Source organism: Neoarthrinium moseri, assembly GCF_022829205.1.
Source record: "Neoarthrinium moseri strain CBS 164.80 chromosome Unknown scaffold28_Wmoseri_CBS_16480, whole genome shotgun sequence".
Classification (NCBI taxonomy): Eukaryota; Fungi; Ascomycota; class Sordariomycetes; order Amphisphaeriales; family Apiosporaceae; genus Neoarthrinium; species Neoarthrinium moseri.
Genome location: NW_026055142.1, coordinates 351,988 through 367,768, shown reverse-complemented (window position 1 = coordinate 367,768; position 15,781 = coordinate 351,988). Strand labels below are relative to the sequence as shown.

The following is a 15,781-nucleotide window of genomic DNA, read 5'->3' as shown; positions in this document are numbered from 1 at the left end:
GCTCGGTCTAATGCAGGCCAGGAGTGGTCAGGACCGTTGAGGGCGTGGCTCTTTGTTGGAGGGGGGATTCCGGCGGCGCCTTGGGGGGCTTCGACAACGAGCGGCGGATTCCGCGCCAACAAATCCAGCAGAATCCTATTCAGGAAGGTATACGCTGGGATTCTCTTGCTATGCAATTGTGGATGGACTTGTCCAAATGGGATTTATCGGAATGCAGTGGTCTTAGGATATCGTGATCAGAAGGATGGAAGGTGATGGTCGTACGAGAGTTGCAGAAGCGAGGAATGTCATTCGACTCCAACACCCTCGACTCTGTCGAGACTACCACGGGCGGCGATACACATGCAGCACAAACCACCCATCAAGCAACAGTGACCGGTGTTATCTTACAAGGTCCGCACTGAGGAAGCACGAGTCCGGGTATGTATCAATAGGATGAAACGTGTCAGAGGTTTAAGTATCCTTGTCTATCTGCCCCCCTCCTTCACTTTCCCACCCCAGATTTATTTGGGGGTCCATGGGGCCCTGTCTGCTATGTACGCTTATCCCGGACCTCACAGGATAAGCCCGAGTGGCTTTTCTCGAGCAAAGCTTGGTTGTGATAAGCCGCCGCGAAAGGATTAATGGCTGAACCTAGCGATCCCCGGCTGGGACATACCCAAAGACGCTCAAACAGGCTGCATGCCTCCTGATCATCGCGCGCCGATGACCTTCCCCTATGCAAATAGCCGTGGAGTTCGCCAACGTCTGTATAGTGTCTTGGACCATGCTTGGCACGCCGAGCGCCCGGCATCCAAAGTGTCTTGGTACGATAAGACCCGCTGCTCCCAAGGCGACATATGAAGCACTGCCCGTTTGGTCCGTGGGGTTGGAAGTCTTGATCGCCAAGGCCTTCTCTCATGCTTCCATTGTGGCAGTCTTGTGTCACGACGCAAACAGAGCCTGGGCATGGAGCAATTGTGGATTCAAGATTGAGTGATCAAGTCTCCCAAGCAAGTTGGCTGTGTATCTATAAGGTTCTCTCTATACAGATTGCAGGATTCCATAATTTTGGTATCGTGCTAAAAGCTAGCATTCTGACTGGTCGACGCTCACTGCTTAGTGGCGGTCTACGCCGGTGTGTCTGCCGCTCGAGTTTACATCTGAAGTAACTTATATGCCCGGACTTATCGGCATCTTGCGCCTCCATGAACCGCAAACACGGCATCTTACCTACCCCATCTATTGGTTGGTCTACAAAATTAGACGGGGTTTGGCAGAACGACCTCGGGTGGTGCACCTACCGGTAGTCACGGCATACAAGTTGGGGAAGACTCAGTCCATCGGTTCAGTCTCTGGGGATGTGAGACTGTTTGAATATGTAACCTGTACAACAGACACCAGTTTGTGGATCCAAGTGGCCAAGTTCGTATGTAGTCAATACTGGATCCCTGTCGCGGGCGGATACTCCTATGCGCAGTCTGCGATATTCTGCAGGCAGAGCCATGGTCGAGAGACGAATGGGGGAGGACACATTGTATGGGCACATTATATTTGGTATCTACATTCACGCAGTCATAGTCATGGGAGACATTGTGAGTTTGTGGAGTAGGTGTCATGCAAATCCATTTGTTTGGTATTCCATTTTACCCCTCCAACGCCTGTACTGTGCAAAGATTCAGATTCATAACTCCTTAACCATGACCAAGCCAGATCCTTAGACCTTGATGGCAGAATCAAGAGCCTTCTGCTTCTTCTCGATGCGCTTGTTGGCCTTGGCACCCATGATACCACCGCCCCACTGTCGGCGGGCGTTCTCGCTGTTGGCGAGGTAGCCATCCTTGACGGCGCTGACGAGCTTGGAGAGCTCGCTCTTGTCCTCGGAGCGGACCTCGGTGAGGGCCAGGACGGCAGCGGTCTTCTTGTGGACGACGGTTCCGAGACGGGCCTTGCCCTTGATGATGGCGTAGGGGACACCCATCTTGCGGCACAGAGCGGGCAGGAAGATGACGAGCTCAATGGGGTCGACATCGTTGGGGATGAGGACGAGCGAGGCCTTCTTGTTCTCGACCAGGCCGACGACGTGGTTGAGACCGTACTTGACGGTGTAGGGCTTCTTGCTGACGTCCTCCTTCTTCTTGCCCTCCTTGATGGCGGTGGCCTCCTTGGTCAGACGCTCCTTCTTCTCGGCCTTGGTCTCAGGACGGTACTTGTTGAGGAGCTTGAAAGCCTGGGCGGCGGTGTTGCGGTCCAGGACGTGCTGGAACTGGGAGATGGCTGGGGGAACCTTCAGGCGCATGTTGAGGATCTTGCGCTGGCGCTGGAGCAGGACATACTCGGGCCACTTCACCATGCGCGAGAGGTTGCGCTTGGGCTGGATGTCCTGGCCGATACCGAAGTTGCGGGTGCGCTTCTCGATGAGGGGGTTCTGGTGCCACGTCAGCATCGCATTGAAGGGTGACCATGGGGTTGGGTTGGGTTGCTATTTTACCCACCTTGGGTGCCTTCTTGCCCGCCTTGCTCGCAGGGAACGGGGCCGGGGCGGCCTTCTTACCAGACTTGGGAGGCTATCATGGAGAAAAGAAGACATCAGCAAATGGGTTCCATTGACTGTGGTCTTCCTTGGTCTCTAGAGAGAAGCGTGATGGCGGTGACATTTCTGTGCACCCACGACATCTCAAGCCAAATTCTTCACCCGCGTCCGGAGACGACGGGCGGCAGATGGACAGCTCGGCAAGCGAGCGCCACAGATTGACGGCAGCGAATACGCATTGCTGCGCATCGCTCACGGGAGCGGTGTATTCAGGTGCTTACCATGGTGATCGTTGGTCGTGTGGTCGTTGGGTGTGTTGGGTGATTCGACCTGGCCTTGAGAGGGATGAGGAAGAGTTCAAAAAAAGTTCGACCCGAGCTGGCGAAATGGGAATTTGTGGTGTAGGCCGCTAGGGTTTGCGTGGGAAAGAGCGATTGGCGGTTAATTGTCGGTCTGGCGGCTCCACTTGCTTAGGCCGCGGTGGGACTAGCGCAAGTAGAGGACTGCCCCTCTGAATGTACGGTAGGTACGTACCTCGAAGTGGGATGTCGCCTCTCACCCAAAAGATTATTAGGCAGGACGGGCAGTGAGTTGACTCAGTATCAAGCGACAACGAATTTTCAGATACACCTCCTGCACGACTTTGTGAGAACAAGAACACTCCTGGACAAAAGATATCACTACTGATCATAGGGAGGCGACCTTTGGCCTGCTAAAATGCCCCCTGTTCCTTGCGCAATCTGCAAGACAGAGCGCGCACTCATCAAGCGGCCCAAGAATTACCAGAAGCTCTGCAGGCAGTGCTTCATCCAGATATTTGAAGATGAGGTCCACCACACCATAACATCGTCTCAGCTCTTCTTCCCCGGCGAGAAGGTCGCCATAGGGGCTTCTGGAGGCAAGGATTCCACCGTCTTGGCGTCTGTACTCAAGACCTTGAATGAGCGGCACAAGTACGGGCTCGATCTCGTCCTGCTCAGCATAGACGAAGGCATCAAGGGCTACCGGGACGATTCGCTGGAGACGGTGAAACGCAATGCCGTGCAGTACGAGATGCCCCTCAAGATCGTTGGCTATGACGAGTTATACGGCTGGACCATGGACCAAGTTGTGGAGACCATTGGGAAGAAAGGCAACTGCACATACTGCGGCGTCTTCAGGCGGCAGGCCCTGGACAGAGGAGCGAAGATGTTGGGCATTAAGCACGTCGTCACCGGCCACAACGCGGACGACGTGGCCGAGACAATCCTGATGAATCTGCTTCGTGGCGATCTATCACGCCTCTCGAGAAGCACGAGCATTGTCACCGGAAGCAACGCAAGTGAGGTTAAGAGAAGCAAGCCCCTCAAGTATGCTTACGAAAAGGAGATTGTGCTGTATGCGCATCACAAGAAGTTGGACTACTTCAGCACCGAATGCATATACAGCCCCGAGGCTTTTCGGGGAAGCGCCAGAACGTTGATCAAGAGCCTTGAAAAGGTCCGGCCCAGTGCAATATTGGACGTTGTGCGCAGCGGGGAGGACATGGCACGATTAGTACCGGGGCAACCATCGGATTCTTGTGGCTGTAAAGGCAAGGAGGCGCCCGTCCCCAAAGCTGTGGAAGATGAGGGCGCTGGCGGGTGCGGATCAGCGAATGGCCGAGCAGGAGGAAGCGAGATGGCTGCGATGGAGAAGCAACTACGTGAGAACGAGAAGGTTGCGAATGAGGGACTAGAGACCGAGGTAAAGACCCAGAAAGTGCAAGGCCAACGGCACGACCGGACGAACAAGAGTGAGACGGAAGTCAGCGTCAGTGTTCCTCTTCGGCCAAAGCAGAAACTCGGCACCTGCGAGAGATGTGGTTACATGTCGAGCCAGAAGCTCTGCCAGGCATGCATGCTCCTGGAAGGCCTGAACAAGAACAGGCCAGAAATTAGGATATGACGGGTACTTCAAGTCGATAATGAATGATACCCATCCAAACCGAACGAGTTCTTGTTGTACCTCGACGCCATGCCATGTACGTCTTGATACGCGTGAACTCTCTCTGGACTGGACAAAAGGGAAGACTGTTGAATGCTGTATTCGTAGGCTTTGTACATAGGGTTGCCCGAACCGAATCCTGCCCACGTCCCCTCCCGCGTGGCATTTTCCTCTATCGTCGCCAAATCTCCGTTTATGACATGCGCTTCTCGACCTGGGTTATGTTAGCTGATGCAGTTCAAGCAAGCTCCCGGCGTCTGCACGTACTCTCCAAGGGTTGTTCAGTTCGTAGCCCGCCGGCGCTAACGGGTTGTCCGACTGCCCGCGCAGGAAACCGGTCAACCTTCGGTCGCGGTCCATCATTTGCTACAGTACAAGTCAGTGATTGCCTGGGGTTATATAGAGACCGCCGCCGTCGTGAGGGTCCTCTCGCGGTCGTGGTTGGAGTTGGGGTCGGGCGTACTCTATCCCACTGATCTAGCGAGCGACGCGCGCGCTTGCCGCCGTTCTGCATGTTCTTGATCTTGGACAAGCCGGCACCGGTGGCGCCGAACATCTGTGTGGTTCACTCAGTACTGTATCCGGGTCGATTGGGCAGGTCGGGCTGCTCGGGGGGTGGGAGTGCTCACGACCAGGATGATTCCGTAGGGAATCAAGGCTTCGAAGGGAACGGGCATTGCGGCGGTGTTGATGGGTTGACTGTGGCACGAATCGGGTTAGTTGCGCGATGGCAGAGTCCGGGACGAGACTGCGGATTGCTCACTCACTCAATGCCTGCCAATTGGGGTGTTCGCAATTGCCTGGGGATGGATCTCGAGCTCGGCTCTTGGGGTTGACGTTGTTTCGCACGACGGGCCAATTCCAGAGATGGGAGCTTGACTTGCTGCCTCAGGACTCCAAAAAACGGGTGCAGTGCATAATGTGGGACAAGTGTTACTTTGTGCAAGTTATGCGCTCGGGCTCCATGGACTGGTATGGGGAAAGGGGAAAGTGGCCTGTGAGTCTCTTGCGACAGTGCCTACAATGCCTACAGTGCCTCTAGTGCCACCGGTCAACCAGTGCCCCAGTGCCTCCAACACCTTTAGTGGGCACGGAGCGGCCACGGGCCCAGGACGGGCCAATCGGCTAGGACTCAGAGGCCCTCCCCCCTACCACCCGTCGCAGTTGGTGGTGTTGGACTTCAGTGGCCTGACTGAGAGGCACGATGGCATCCCCGTGAATCCGAGTGAATCGATGTCCAGCCTCGTTTGCACCTGCGCTCATCCCTTCCAGACCCATTAGAGCATGATTTGACGCGCCAAATCTCGTCCTTCACCCGTACAGCCCACTGTCTTGCGACATCATCCCCTGTGTGCCGGGCCTTTGCGCGTTCAGCTGCGGCGACTGAGCTCCCTTATCCATCGACTATCCCCAATGCCTTGCGCGCCTCGCCACGAGAGCTTCCCACCACGTTCTTTCCAGATAACCGACGCTTAAGCATCGCTGTCGACTGCAGAGCATATTCGCGACAGGCATGCGACGTGATCGACCCTGATTCCGCGACCTGCGCCCCCAAGCAACCCCCCGCACCTTCATCGCCGTGTGTTTGCTTGCCCATCGCGCTTTGTCACCCACAAAGTCGCAAGTCGCAACATTCGCTTTGCCTGACCAGCTCGCCGCGAGCCCCTCTTGACACGCCGTCAACATGGCGAACGCGCAGGTGGCGCAAGAGGAACTCCAGCAGAGCGTCGTTCTTTCCGACGAAGATGCCGAATACGAGGAAGACGACTTGCCTGAGGCCATGGACCTCGACAAGGCACCCACCGGGCAGCTACACCATGATCTCGGTGATGACGACGCGCCAGCCGATCCAGATGAAGAACCCAGCGAGGCAAACCAGTCCGGAGGCCACGTAGGCGAGGTCAATGTAGCACTCCAACCGCAAGGTGTGGCTGAGGAAGATGATGAGGATGCCGAAGGAGAACTTGATGACGAAGAAGACGGCAATGCCGAGAATGGCGCTCCCAAACCCCACCATACAAGTGTTCGTGACGGAGATGAGATTTCGGACGAGGATGCCGAAGGGGAGGAGGATGACATGCTGCCGCCAGCCAACCACAACGGTGTCGGAAGCGTCGACGAAGACGAAGACGCCGATGAGGACGAAGAGGATGAGGACGAAGATGCGGATGCAGACGCAGATGCAGATGCAGATGCCGACGCCGAAGTAGATGTTGATGTGGACGCAGACGCAGACGCAGATGCAGATGCAGATATGGACGTAGACGCCGATGCGGACGCAGAAGCTGACGAAGAACCGGAGGAAGAGGAAGCCGAGGGCGTGGGAGCTGTCAAGATCAGACCCGGCGAGACCGATGAAGACGAGTCCGAGAGTGATGCTGATGCCAGCGCCGCCTCGGATGCAAGCGATCGAGAGTCTACCGAATGGGAGGCCGAAGCCGAGAACGACAACGAAGAGGACGACGGAGAGTCGGAAGCGGCAGAGCCCAATCTCTGTCTGTTCTGCAAGAAGGACGAAGAGAACGACCCTAGCGAGGACTTCGAGTCGTATTTGACTTGCAAGGGCTGCGGCGAGCATTGTAAGTCACAGAACTGTTTGTTGATTGGGAATGCACTGACCGTTCCTTCGTAGCACATCAACAGTGTGCAAGAGATGCGGATGCGCTGGATAGCGAAACTGGTAAGCCCTCAATGGCATTTACACTGTGTGAGCCTGGCTGACATGTGCGAAGTCGTCGCAAACTGGAAATGCCCTGAATGCGCAGGTGATGACTCCTTGTCCGACTCAGGTGCAGAATCAGCACCTGAAGACGTAGATGCGAATGGCGAAGTTGGCGATGGCGAAATATCACCCGCCTCCCGAAGATCCACAGCCTCCAAACTTGCACGCGACCTCCTCCCTTCCCAACGCGGGGTGAACAAGCCGGATTCGCATTCTGTTTTCAACCAACTCGTTCTCGACGAGGACCCTATGGATGGCTCCCGAGTGCTGAGAAAACGGAAGACCTCATCTGCTGAGGCCGAGACAGAGGAGGTCATGTCTCTCCTCCGGAAAAGACGGAGAACTACGCCGGAGGAATCCACGCACGACGATGAGGGTTCTGAAGACAAAGCGGACGAGGCCAGTGAAGCGGCCAGGCCCCGGTCTTCGCGCTCGCTGAGGCTAAAGATTTCGAACCCAGCTGCCAAGTGCACGATATTAAAGAAATCCAGGAGTTCTCTCCTGCTAAGAATGCGCGTCCCGCCCACCGAGCTTGCGGCCATATTATCCCAAGAACCTAAGCCGAAGAAACGGCCAAACCGGTCTGCCACAGCGCGGCCTGCTCGGTCGGCCGCAAATGCTACCATTACCATTGCCGATGCGCCAATGGCATCCCTCATGCCGTCCAGCTATACGCAGCCGTTCTACTCGTTCTACGACAAGGAAACGGACGACCTCAAGGGCAGGCCGTACGGTGGTATCCTTACCGAAGCCGAGGCCGACACCTCGAAGACGCTGCCTACTAAAGACGATAGGAGACGTTTCGACGAAGCCAAGCAAAAGGCTGACGAGGAGTGGCGCCAAAGACTACTGGCCATGCAAGCCGAGGTGGAAGTCCCAACCAAGAAATCCAAGAAGGCCACGGGTCCTGCCAGTCAAATCGAGTGTATCGAGTTTGGTGGCTGGGAGATTGACACATGGTATGCTGCACCGTATCCCGAAGAGTATAGCCGCAACCGTGTGCTCTACATATGCGAGTTCTGTTTGAAGTATATGAACTCGGATTATGTCGCATGGCGGCACAAACTCAAGTGCCCTGCCAAGCATCCTCCAGGCGACGAAATCTATCGGCAGGGGTCTATCTCGTTCTTCGAAGTCGACGGCCGGAAGAATCCGGTCTATTGTCAAAACCTCTGTTTACTTGCCAAGCTCTTCCTTGGCTCAAAAACACTCTACTACGACGTGGAACCATTTCTCTTCTACGTCCTGTGCGAATACGACGACATGGGATATCATTTCGTCGGCTATTTCTCCAAAGAGAAGAGGGCAAGCAGCCAGAACAATGTGAGCTGCATTTTAACGCTTCCCATCCACCAGCGCAAAGGATATGGCAATCTCCTTATCGATTTCTCATACCTTCTTACCCGGGCAGAGGAGAAGACCGGGTCGCCAGAGAAGCCTTTGTCTGATATGGGTTTGGTCTCTTATCGCAACTACTGGAGATTAGTCATGTGCAAATATCTACTAGAGCACACTCCGGAGGATAAGTACCCGAGGAAAGGCCTCAGCATCAGGCAGATCTCCGACGACACGGGCATGATGCCTGATGATGTCGTGTCGGCACTGGAGGGTCTGCGCTGTCTCGTGCGGGACCCACAGACCAAGCTCTATGCGTTCAGGGTAGATATCCCTTTCTGCCGCGAATACGTCGGCAAGTGGGAGTCCAAGAACTACGTCAAGCTGAACGACAAGGCTCTGACCTGGACGCCCTATGTCATGGGCCGCAGCAATGCTACAAATTTCGAGCTGGGCCCGGCTCTCAATGCAATCGCACCTCGGGAGGATGACGAGGACAATAAGACAGTCCAGTTACTCGCCCAGAGCGGTATCGCAACCGGCGACTTTGCCGACGCGAACGGCATCAATCCGAAGCCGCTGCTCGAGTCTGATGCTACAGTGCTCGAGTCGACAGAGCCGAACGACAACGCAATGTCGGAGCCGGTGGTGGAAGTCAAGACGAACGGCATTGACAAGGAGAACGACGAGCCGATGTTGGATGTGGATGTTCAGGAGAATGAGCAGTCTGCGGCGCCAGTAGACGATGAGGATGACTGGCAAGCCGCATACAATGATGTTCCGATCATTCGCTTTGAAGTTTTCCCTCCACCCGACCGCAAACGGCCCGGCCTCTCACGCCTCACCTCTAGCATCGCACGACCCACAGCCATTCGTGCCCCAGCTACAGCACCACGCCCACGGCCTCGGAGGTCTATGGGCAGCTCTAGAAAGTCGGCGTCTCGCCCCAAGTCTAGCTCATCTCGTCGAAAGACGGGCGGCACTGGGCGCGGCCCCGGCCGATGGCCTAAGGGGACTAAGAAGAGCGACTACGGCAATGCTGATAGTGGACCGGGCCTGCCACCATCGTGGCTGCAGCGGCAGAAGCAGAAGCTGGACGCGGGGGAGATTGATCAGGTCGATGCTGATGCTGACGCCGACGCCGACGCCGACGCCGACGACACCGTCCAGGTGAAGCAGCCCCGGGGCAAGAGTGGGAAGGGCAAGGAGATTGATGTGATCTCCGCCAAGTTCGAGGACAAAGATGACGAGCTGGAGCCCGCCGAGAGTGAGGGCGACGACGACAGCGGAGGGGAAGAGGATCCTGACGTTGTCATGAACGACGGCGACGACGACGATGACGACGGGGAAGAAGAGGATGCAGAAGGCGAGGACGAAGACGAGGACGACGACGCCGACGCCGAAGGCGAAGACGAATGAACGGGCCTCCCCGGCGACTGTAGAGTATTATTGATATTGATATGTGGGCACTCCATCGGCAGCTGAGCGTTCGTCGAGTGTGAACTTAGAGGGTCTGACCGGCGTTTTTTTTTTTTTTCTTCTCTCTAACGCTACGAGCACAGAGTCAGACCCGTGGGTTTGATGGCGTTGAAGGGTTTCAGTTTGCGGGTTAGATTGATACCTCCATGAGTACTTAATGGGCAGCACATATCACGACTGGGTTGACCCACTACCTGGTCGTTGTGGATTACTCCAGCTGTATCTGAAATGCATGAGTGCTACTGCCTACTACTATCCTGTTCCTTTGCTCGCGAACGTGTAAGTGCAGTATACTGGGTTCTTCCTAAGCAAACAGGGTGTGGTTGTGATACCAATTTGGAATACCGATTCCAGTATTTGCATACTCAGCCGGTATCGCAGGCTTGTCTGTGAGGTTATGTGTTTGCATGCCATGCCATGCCATGCCGCATGTGTGCAGTTTACACGCACGACTCGAGCGCTTTCTTACGTCATGCTGTACCAAAGCACTCAAGTGACTCCAGGCAAGGCCTTCTTCAGCCAAGGGTGGCTTAGCCTCACCCAGGCGTCGTCAGTTTGGCCACTGATCGAGTCGGGCCAAGCCCAGCCGTGTCCAGTGAAAGACAGCCCAGCAGCACGAGAGGGTTTCTTATTACGCGGGCGACACGCCAGTTGACTCTCAGGGCTATCTCCGTGGTGTCTCCCCAGCTCGGACAAGTTCTCGAAAAGTCGCAGTCGTTCTCATCCTCACCGCTCGTGTCATTTACCGGTTTCCCCATTTCATTGTTCTTGTCTCCCATGACTGACGGGTGGTGGGTTGATTTACTTATTTATTTATCTGTCTGGCCCTGGTCTTAGGAGCTACCTACCTAGGTACTACCTAGGTGCCTAAGCTCTTTTCCTTCCAGCGCATCTTGGCTGCCTTAGGTGGTACCTAACTCGCAAGCTTGGGGGGTGGACGGCGTCTAATTAAATCTTCTGCCCAGAGTGGAGAGCTTTTGGCCAGCCGGGCCCCTCTCCCAACCTCACCACCCCATCCCGTCCCATCCACACCCATCCACCCATCCACCGTATCGCATGAGGTCTCCATCCTGTCGCCCAGGTCTCGGTCTCCTGGTCTCTCACTCGTCACCCAACTACGACATCATCAATCGGGGCTGCTAGTCACAGGCGACCATCCAGTTCGACTCCCTTGCGCGCTGCCTTTCCCGCCCGCATCCCGTCGTCGCCCCCATCGCAGCGCTCTGTCCTTTGTTCGATCGCCCTCGGCCCCTGCGGACGACCGCAAGTCTCGCATCAAATCCACAGGCCTGGATTTGCGACTTTAATTGCGCCGCCGGTAATCGTCATCAGGCACCTCCGACAACGAACGTGCACCGGGGGGCCTCGATTCACGCACCGCCAAAACCCACCCCGACTGATCCCTAGGCGCCCCTTTGCCATCGCAAACACACCCCGTCAAATACCGCCAACATGTCGAAAGTAATCAGAAGCGTCAAGAATGTGACCAAGGGCTACTCCAGCGTCCAGGTCAAGGTGCGCGAAGGTACGCCCCTCGGAGCCGCAGCGGCATGGGCATTGGGCCTCCCTCCTGTGCGAGACGACTGTACTGACGACACTGGGCAGCCACAAGTAACGACCCATGGGGCCCGACCGGGACGCAGATGAGCGAGATCGCTCAGTTGACATACAACTCGTACGCTGCTGCCGCCCCTCCGAGCTGCGCTGCGGCGATTGACTGACACATTGCGCCCCAGGTCGACCGAGTTCTACGACATAGTTGACATGCTCGACAAGCGCCTGAACGACAAGGGCAAGAACTGGCGACACGTGCTCAAGGCCCTCAAGGTCCTCGACTACTGCCTGCACGAGGGCTCGGAGCTGGTCGTGACGTGGGCTCGTAAGAACGTTTACATCATCAAGACCCTGCGCGAGTTCCAGTACGTCGACGAAGACGGTCGCGATGTCGGGCAAAATGGTGAGTGGCGAACCTCAGCTTTCCGCCTGGAGCCTTTCCCATCGCGCACATTACTAACCTGTGGCGTGCGCAGTCCGAGTGGCCGCAAAGGAACTTACCGCCCTGCTGCTCGATGAAGAGCGCCTCCGAGTCGAGAGAAGCGATAGGAAGACCTGGAAGTCTCGGGTGACAGGTATCGAGGAGTTCGCACCAGAGGGCAGCGTCCCGCCGCCATCCCAGCGACGCCAGCGCACGCGCAGGTACAGCGACGAAGACGATGCCGAGTATAAGCTCGCTTTGGAGGCGAGCAAGTACCAGGAGGAAGAGGATCGAAGGAGACGAGAGGGCAACCAAGGTGCCGCCGACACCGACGACGATCTCGCAAAGGCCATCAAGCTGAGCAAGGAGGAGGACGAACGCAGAAAGCGCGAGCTGGAAGAACAAAACGCCCAGTCCCTATTCGCCGATGACGATCCGTTCCCTTCGACAAGCCAGCCGCAGCCTACCGGCTTCAACATGGGATACCAGCAGGGCAACAATGTCGACTGGTTCGGCAACCCTACCACTCAAAGCCCGGTAGCAGGGCAACCGACGGGCTACAACTTTAACAACATGCCCAACCAGCAGTACACCGGTTTCCAGAACAATGGCTTCCAGAATGGCTTTGGTGCTCAGCAGACCGGCATGTACGATCCCTACGGTCAGCAGCAACAGCAACAACCACAACAATTTGTTCCCCAGCCGACGGGCTTCAACAATCCCTATGCGCAACAGCAGCAATTCCAGCAGCCTCAGCAGACTGCTACCCCCGAACCCGTTGCCCAGGCTGGCAGCAACAACCCATTTGGCCGCCAGCAGACCTCGTCCCCTATGATGGCTCAGCCAACGGGCTCCAACAACCCATTTGCCTCGGGCATGAACAAACCCCAGCCACAGAGAGCACCTACGATGCCGACTCTCAATGAGCTACAGTCTATGCCCGAACCCAAGTCATTGCAGACCTTCACCCCACCCCCACAGCCAACCTTCCAGCAACCGCCGCAACCACAGCAGCCTCAACGAGAGCTCACTGAGCATGAGTCAAGGCTCAACCAGCTCCTGGCGTCTGGGGATGGCATGGACACATTTGGCAACACCGGAAACCTGCGTATTCCCGCCCAACACACCGCCCCAGGCACCTTTGTCAACTCGGCCGGAGCTGGACTCAACAAACTCAACGCCGAGGCGACGGGCAACAACCCCTTCCTGCGTCAGCAGTTTACCGGCATGCCCCAGGTGTCGTATCAGCAGCAGCAGCAGCAGCACCCTCAAATGCCCGCGGCTACCGGCCCGGCTAACATGGGTATGAACGGGTTCGGTGGACAGAGCAACCCCTTCTCGGCGCGGCCGCAGCAGCAGAACGGCCAGGGACAGGACCTGATCCAGTTTTAAGATAAACCTTTTTTGTTTCGTTTTATCCTTCTGATGACATGCGGAGGGGAGGAACTTTCCGGGAGGAAAGGGGGGCTTTGTATGGATGACTGGCTGGCTGGCGGACTGGTTGTTTACGACCGGGCTGTTTTCTTCCGTTCCGGGGGGCACGAGACGGCGTTAGGCTTCGTGTCAAATAAAGAGCCGTTATCTCTCTCGTTCGCACGCAACGCACGCAGAACCAAAAAACCTTAGACTGCATTTATTTTCGCTTGGTTGAGAACCGTGACGCCACGGGCCGGGTGTGGTAACTGGTGGATACGCTCATTGGCGTGAGGGAAAGAGGGAGGAAGGGAGGGATGGATGGACTGATGGAAGGATGGAAGCGTGGATGGGGAGATCTACTTCGATCAATGATATATTACTGCTATAAGTCCCTCCGGTACACCGAAACTGCTGCATTGCGTGGTGTCGTTGAATCACAGGCATATTATGTTTTGCATATCCCGTCTCTGAAAGCACTCAAGCGAAAAGGGGCACCAGTCTGAAGAGGTGTTTTCGATGCCGCCCTGAAAAAAGAAGCAGCACATGTTTATTTCCATTTCCATTGTACGCCATGTGATTATACTAAACAAGCAAGTTCCTCCCTCCTTCTCTCTTTTCCCACCTGGCTCTTTTGCATACAGGGTATAGACAACGTGGTATATACAACAAACTCCGGCTTCCGGCTTCCGACTCGGGGCGCGGCTTTCCTTGTATTATGCTTCCGAGCCGGGCCTGGGTTGTATCCCCCGCCTGGGCTCCGCGCCGGGGCCCCTCCCTCTGGACGTTCCGTTCTCTCTCGGCTTGCCTCTTTCATTTTGGATTTGTCCTCGTCCGTGTCCTTCACCGCGCGCCGTCCCTCTTTGCCTAGCCCCGCTTGTGGGCCAATGCCGCACCGTTCTTTTCTTGTTCCTCCCTGGCCGTGACGTACTGCCAGCCGCGGTCGTCTCTCCTGCATTCCCTGTCTTCTCCCGACACCGGCTACGGCTGGAGTGCTACCAACCATTGTGTGCCATGCCATGCCATGCCATGCTGTGGCGTCTTTGCCTCAACACAGAAACAACGCCGGGAGAAGACGGCATATCTGTGTCACAAATTTTAGACTGGGGTTTGTGTCGCGTAGTTGCCATCGCCGCCATTGCTCAACATCAGCCGCTCAGGAAGATGTTAAGGAACTCCTCGCGCCCGACGCCGCCCTTGTCCTCGACGTCGAACTGCTCAATCATGCTCTGCAGCTCGTTCTCGGGCACGTCCTCGCCCAGCTCCTTGACGACGGACCGCAGGTCGTCGACCGTGATGACGCCCTTGCCGCCCTTGTCGAACAGCCCGAACGTCTTGAGCAGCTCCTCGCGTGGGTCGCGCGCCGCCATGTACTCGGCGGCCACAGCCTGGAAGCCCTCGCGCGACAGCCGCAGGTCGACGACCCCGGGCGCCTGCGGCGGCGGCGGCTGGCCCGCGATCGCGGGCAGCGGCGACCAGTCCGGGCGCGGGTGGGCACGGGCGCGGAAGGCGGCGACCAGCTCGGGCCGCGCGACGTGGCTCAGGCCCAGCGCCTGCAGCGCGTAGCGGAACTCGGAGAAGTCGAGCTCGTCGTCTTTGTTCATGTCGAACAGCCCGAAGCAGTCGCTGATCTCGCTGCGGTGCTCGTCCGAGATCTGGTGCCACGGCTCGGCCTGGCTGGGGTCCTGTACGGGGGGTGCGAACCGTCCGCCGGGTCGTACATTGCTGCTGCTGTTGCTGCCGCCGCCGGGGCCGCGGTACGGTAATGACCGCGAGCCGGGATTTTGTTGTTGTTGCTGCTGCTGCTGCCGGTCAAGCGCGCCTCGCGTGTCGTTGTAGTTGTTCATCATGCTGCTGCTGCCACCGTAGGAAGCCATGGGGGGCGAGGGCGAGGCGTGTGCGCGCGCAGCAGCGGCAATGCTCGCGTCAGAGCTCCTGCTGTCGGCTGGGATGGCTGTAGTAGTAGTTCGTGCTCTTGAAAGGCCTCAGATCTGGCCCTGAGAGGAAGCTCACTCGGTGGTGGATTGTGCGCCGTACGCCGCAAGCCAGCGGTGGTGGTATCCGAGGTAGGTGTTGCGGGCGAAGCTATGGCCTGTCGCCAAATTAGGCGCACAGATCGTGGAGCTGGAGGCCGGAGCTTGAACAAGGTGGGTATGAAGGATGCGCTTCGCTTGCCGAAAAACAGAAGAGCCAAAAGCCACGATGCTGGGAAAACGTATTCAATGTTGTATACAGCGCGACTAAGAAAGAGTCCCACGAAGGTCTCGACAGCCGAGAGCGCGAGGAAGGGTTCCGGGCGATTTCAAGCAACAGAGAGAAAACAGCAACGACGACGGAGGATCAACAATATGTTCATGGGGTGGAACTCAAACTGCTACTC

At 56.8% G+C, this 15,781-nt stretch overlaps 6 protein-coding genes across 6 annotated transcripts; 3 read left to right on the top strand and 3 right to left on the bottom strand.

Moving 5' to 3' along the window:
* Window positions 1–1,696: 1,696 nt before the first annotated feature.
* On the bottom strand, window positions 1,697–2,796 carry JN550_007411 (uncharacterized protein; the record flags this gene model as incomplete). The annotated part of the gene is made up of 3 exons (XM_049319258.1): window positions 1,697–2,407; window positions 2,475–2,546; window positions 2,794–2,796. 3 exons carry the CDS (start codon window positions 2,794–2,796, stop codon window positions 1,697–1,699), a joined length of 786 nt encoding a protein of 261 aa, XP_049170693.1.
* Window positions 2,797–3,229: 433 nt separating this feature from the next.
* JN550_007410 (uncharacterized protein) lies at window positions 3,230–4,438 on the top strand (the record flags this gene model as incomplete). The annotated part of the gene is made up of 1 exon (XM_049319257.1): window positions 3,230–4,438. The coding sequence occupies one exon, from the start codon at window positions 3,230–3,232 to the stop codon at window positions 4,436–4,438; it is 1,209 nt and encodes a 402-aa protein (XP_049170692.1).
* A 232-nt stretch (window positions 4,439–4,670) lies between these two features.
* JN550_007409 (uncharacterized protein) lies at window positions 4,671–5,154 on the bottom strand (the record flags this gene model as incomplete). The annotated part of the gene is made up of 4 exons (XM_049319256.1): window positions 4,671–4,691; window positions 4,745–4,843; window positions 4,941–5,033; window positions 5,107–5,154. 4 exons carry the CDS (start codon window positions 5,152–5,154, stop codon window positions 4,671–4,673), a joined length of 261 nt encoding a protein of 86 aa, XP_049170691.1.
* A 1,007-nt stretch (window positions 5,155–6,161) lies between these two features.
* Window positions 6,162–9,953, top strand: JN550_007408 (uncharacterized protein; the record flags this gene model as incomplete). The annotated part of the gene is made up of 4 exons (XM_049319255.1): window positions 6,162–6,579; window positions 6,784–7,056; window positions 7,110–7,157; window positions 7,210–9,953. 4 exons carry the CDS (start codon window positions 6,162–6,164, stop codon window positions 9,951–9,953), a joined length of 3,483 nt encoding a protein of 1,160 aa, XP_049170690.1.
* A 1,512-nt stretch (window positions 9,954–11,465) lies between these two features.
* JN550_007407 (uncharacterized protein) lies at window positions 11,466–13,380 on the top strand (the record flags this gene model as incomplete). Its single annotated transcript, XM_049319254.1, has 4 exons — window positions 11,466–11,538; window positions 11,619–11,688; window positions 11,750–11,970; window positions 12,044–13,380. 4 exons carry the CDS (start codon window positions 11,466–11,468, stop codon window positions 13,378–13,380), a joined length of 1,701 nt encoding a protein of 566 aa, XP_049170689.1.
* Window positions 13,381–14,549: 1,169 nt separating this feature from the next.
* JN550_007406 (uncharacterized protein) lies at window positions 14,550–15,278 on the bottom strand (the record flags this gene model as incomplete). Its single annotated transcript, XM_049319253.1, has 1 exon — window positions 14,550–15,278. One exon carries the CDS (start codon window positions 15,276–15,278, stop codon window positions 14,550–14,552), a length of 729 nt encoding a protein of 242 aa, XP_049170688.1.
* Window positions 15,279–15,781: the final 503 nt, after the last annotated feature.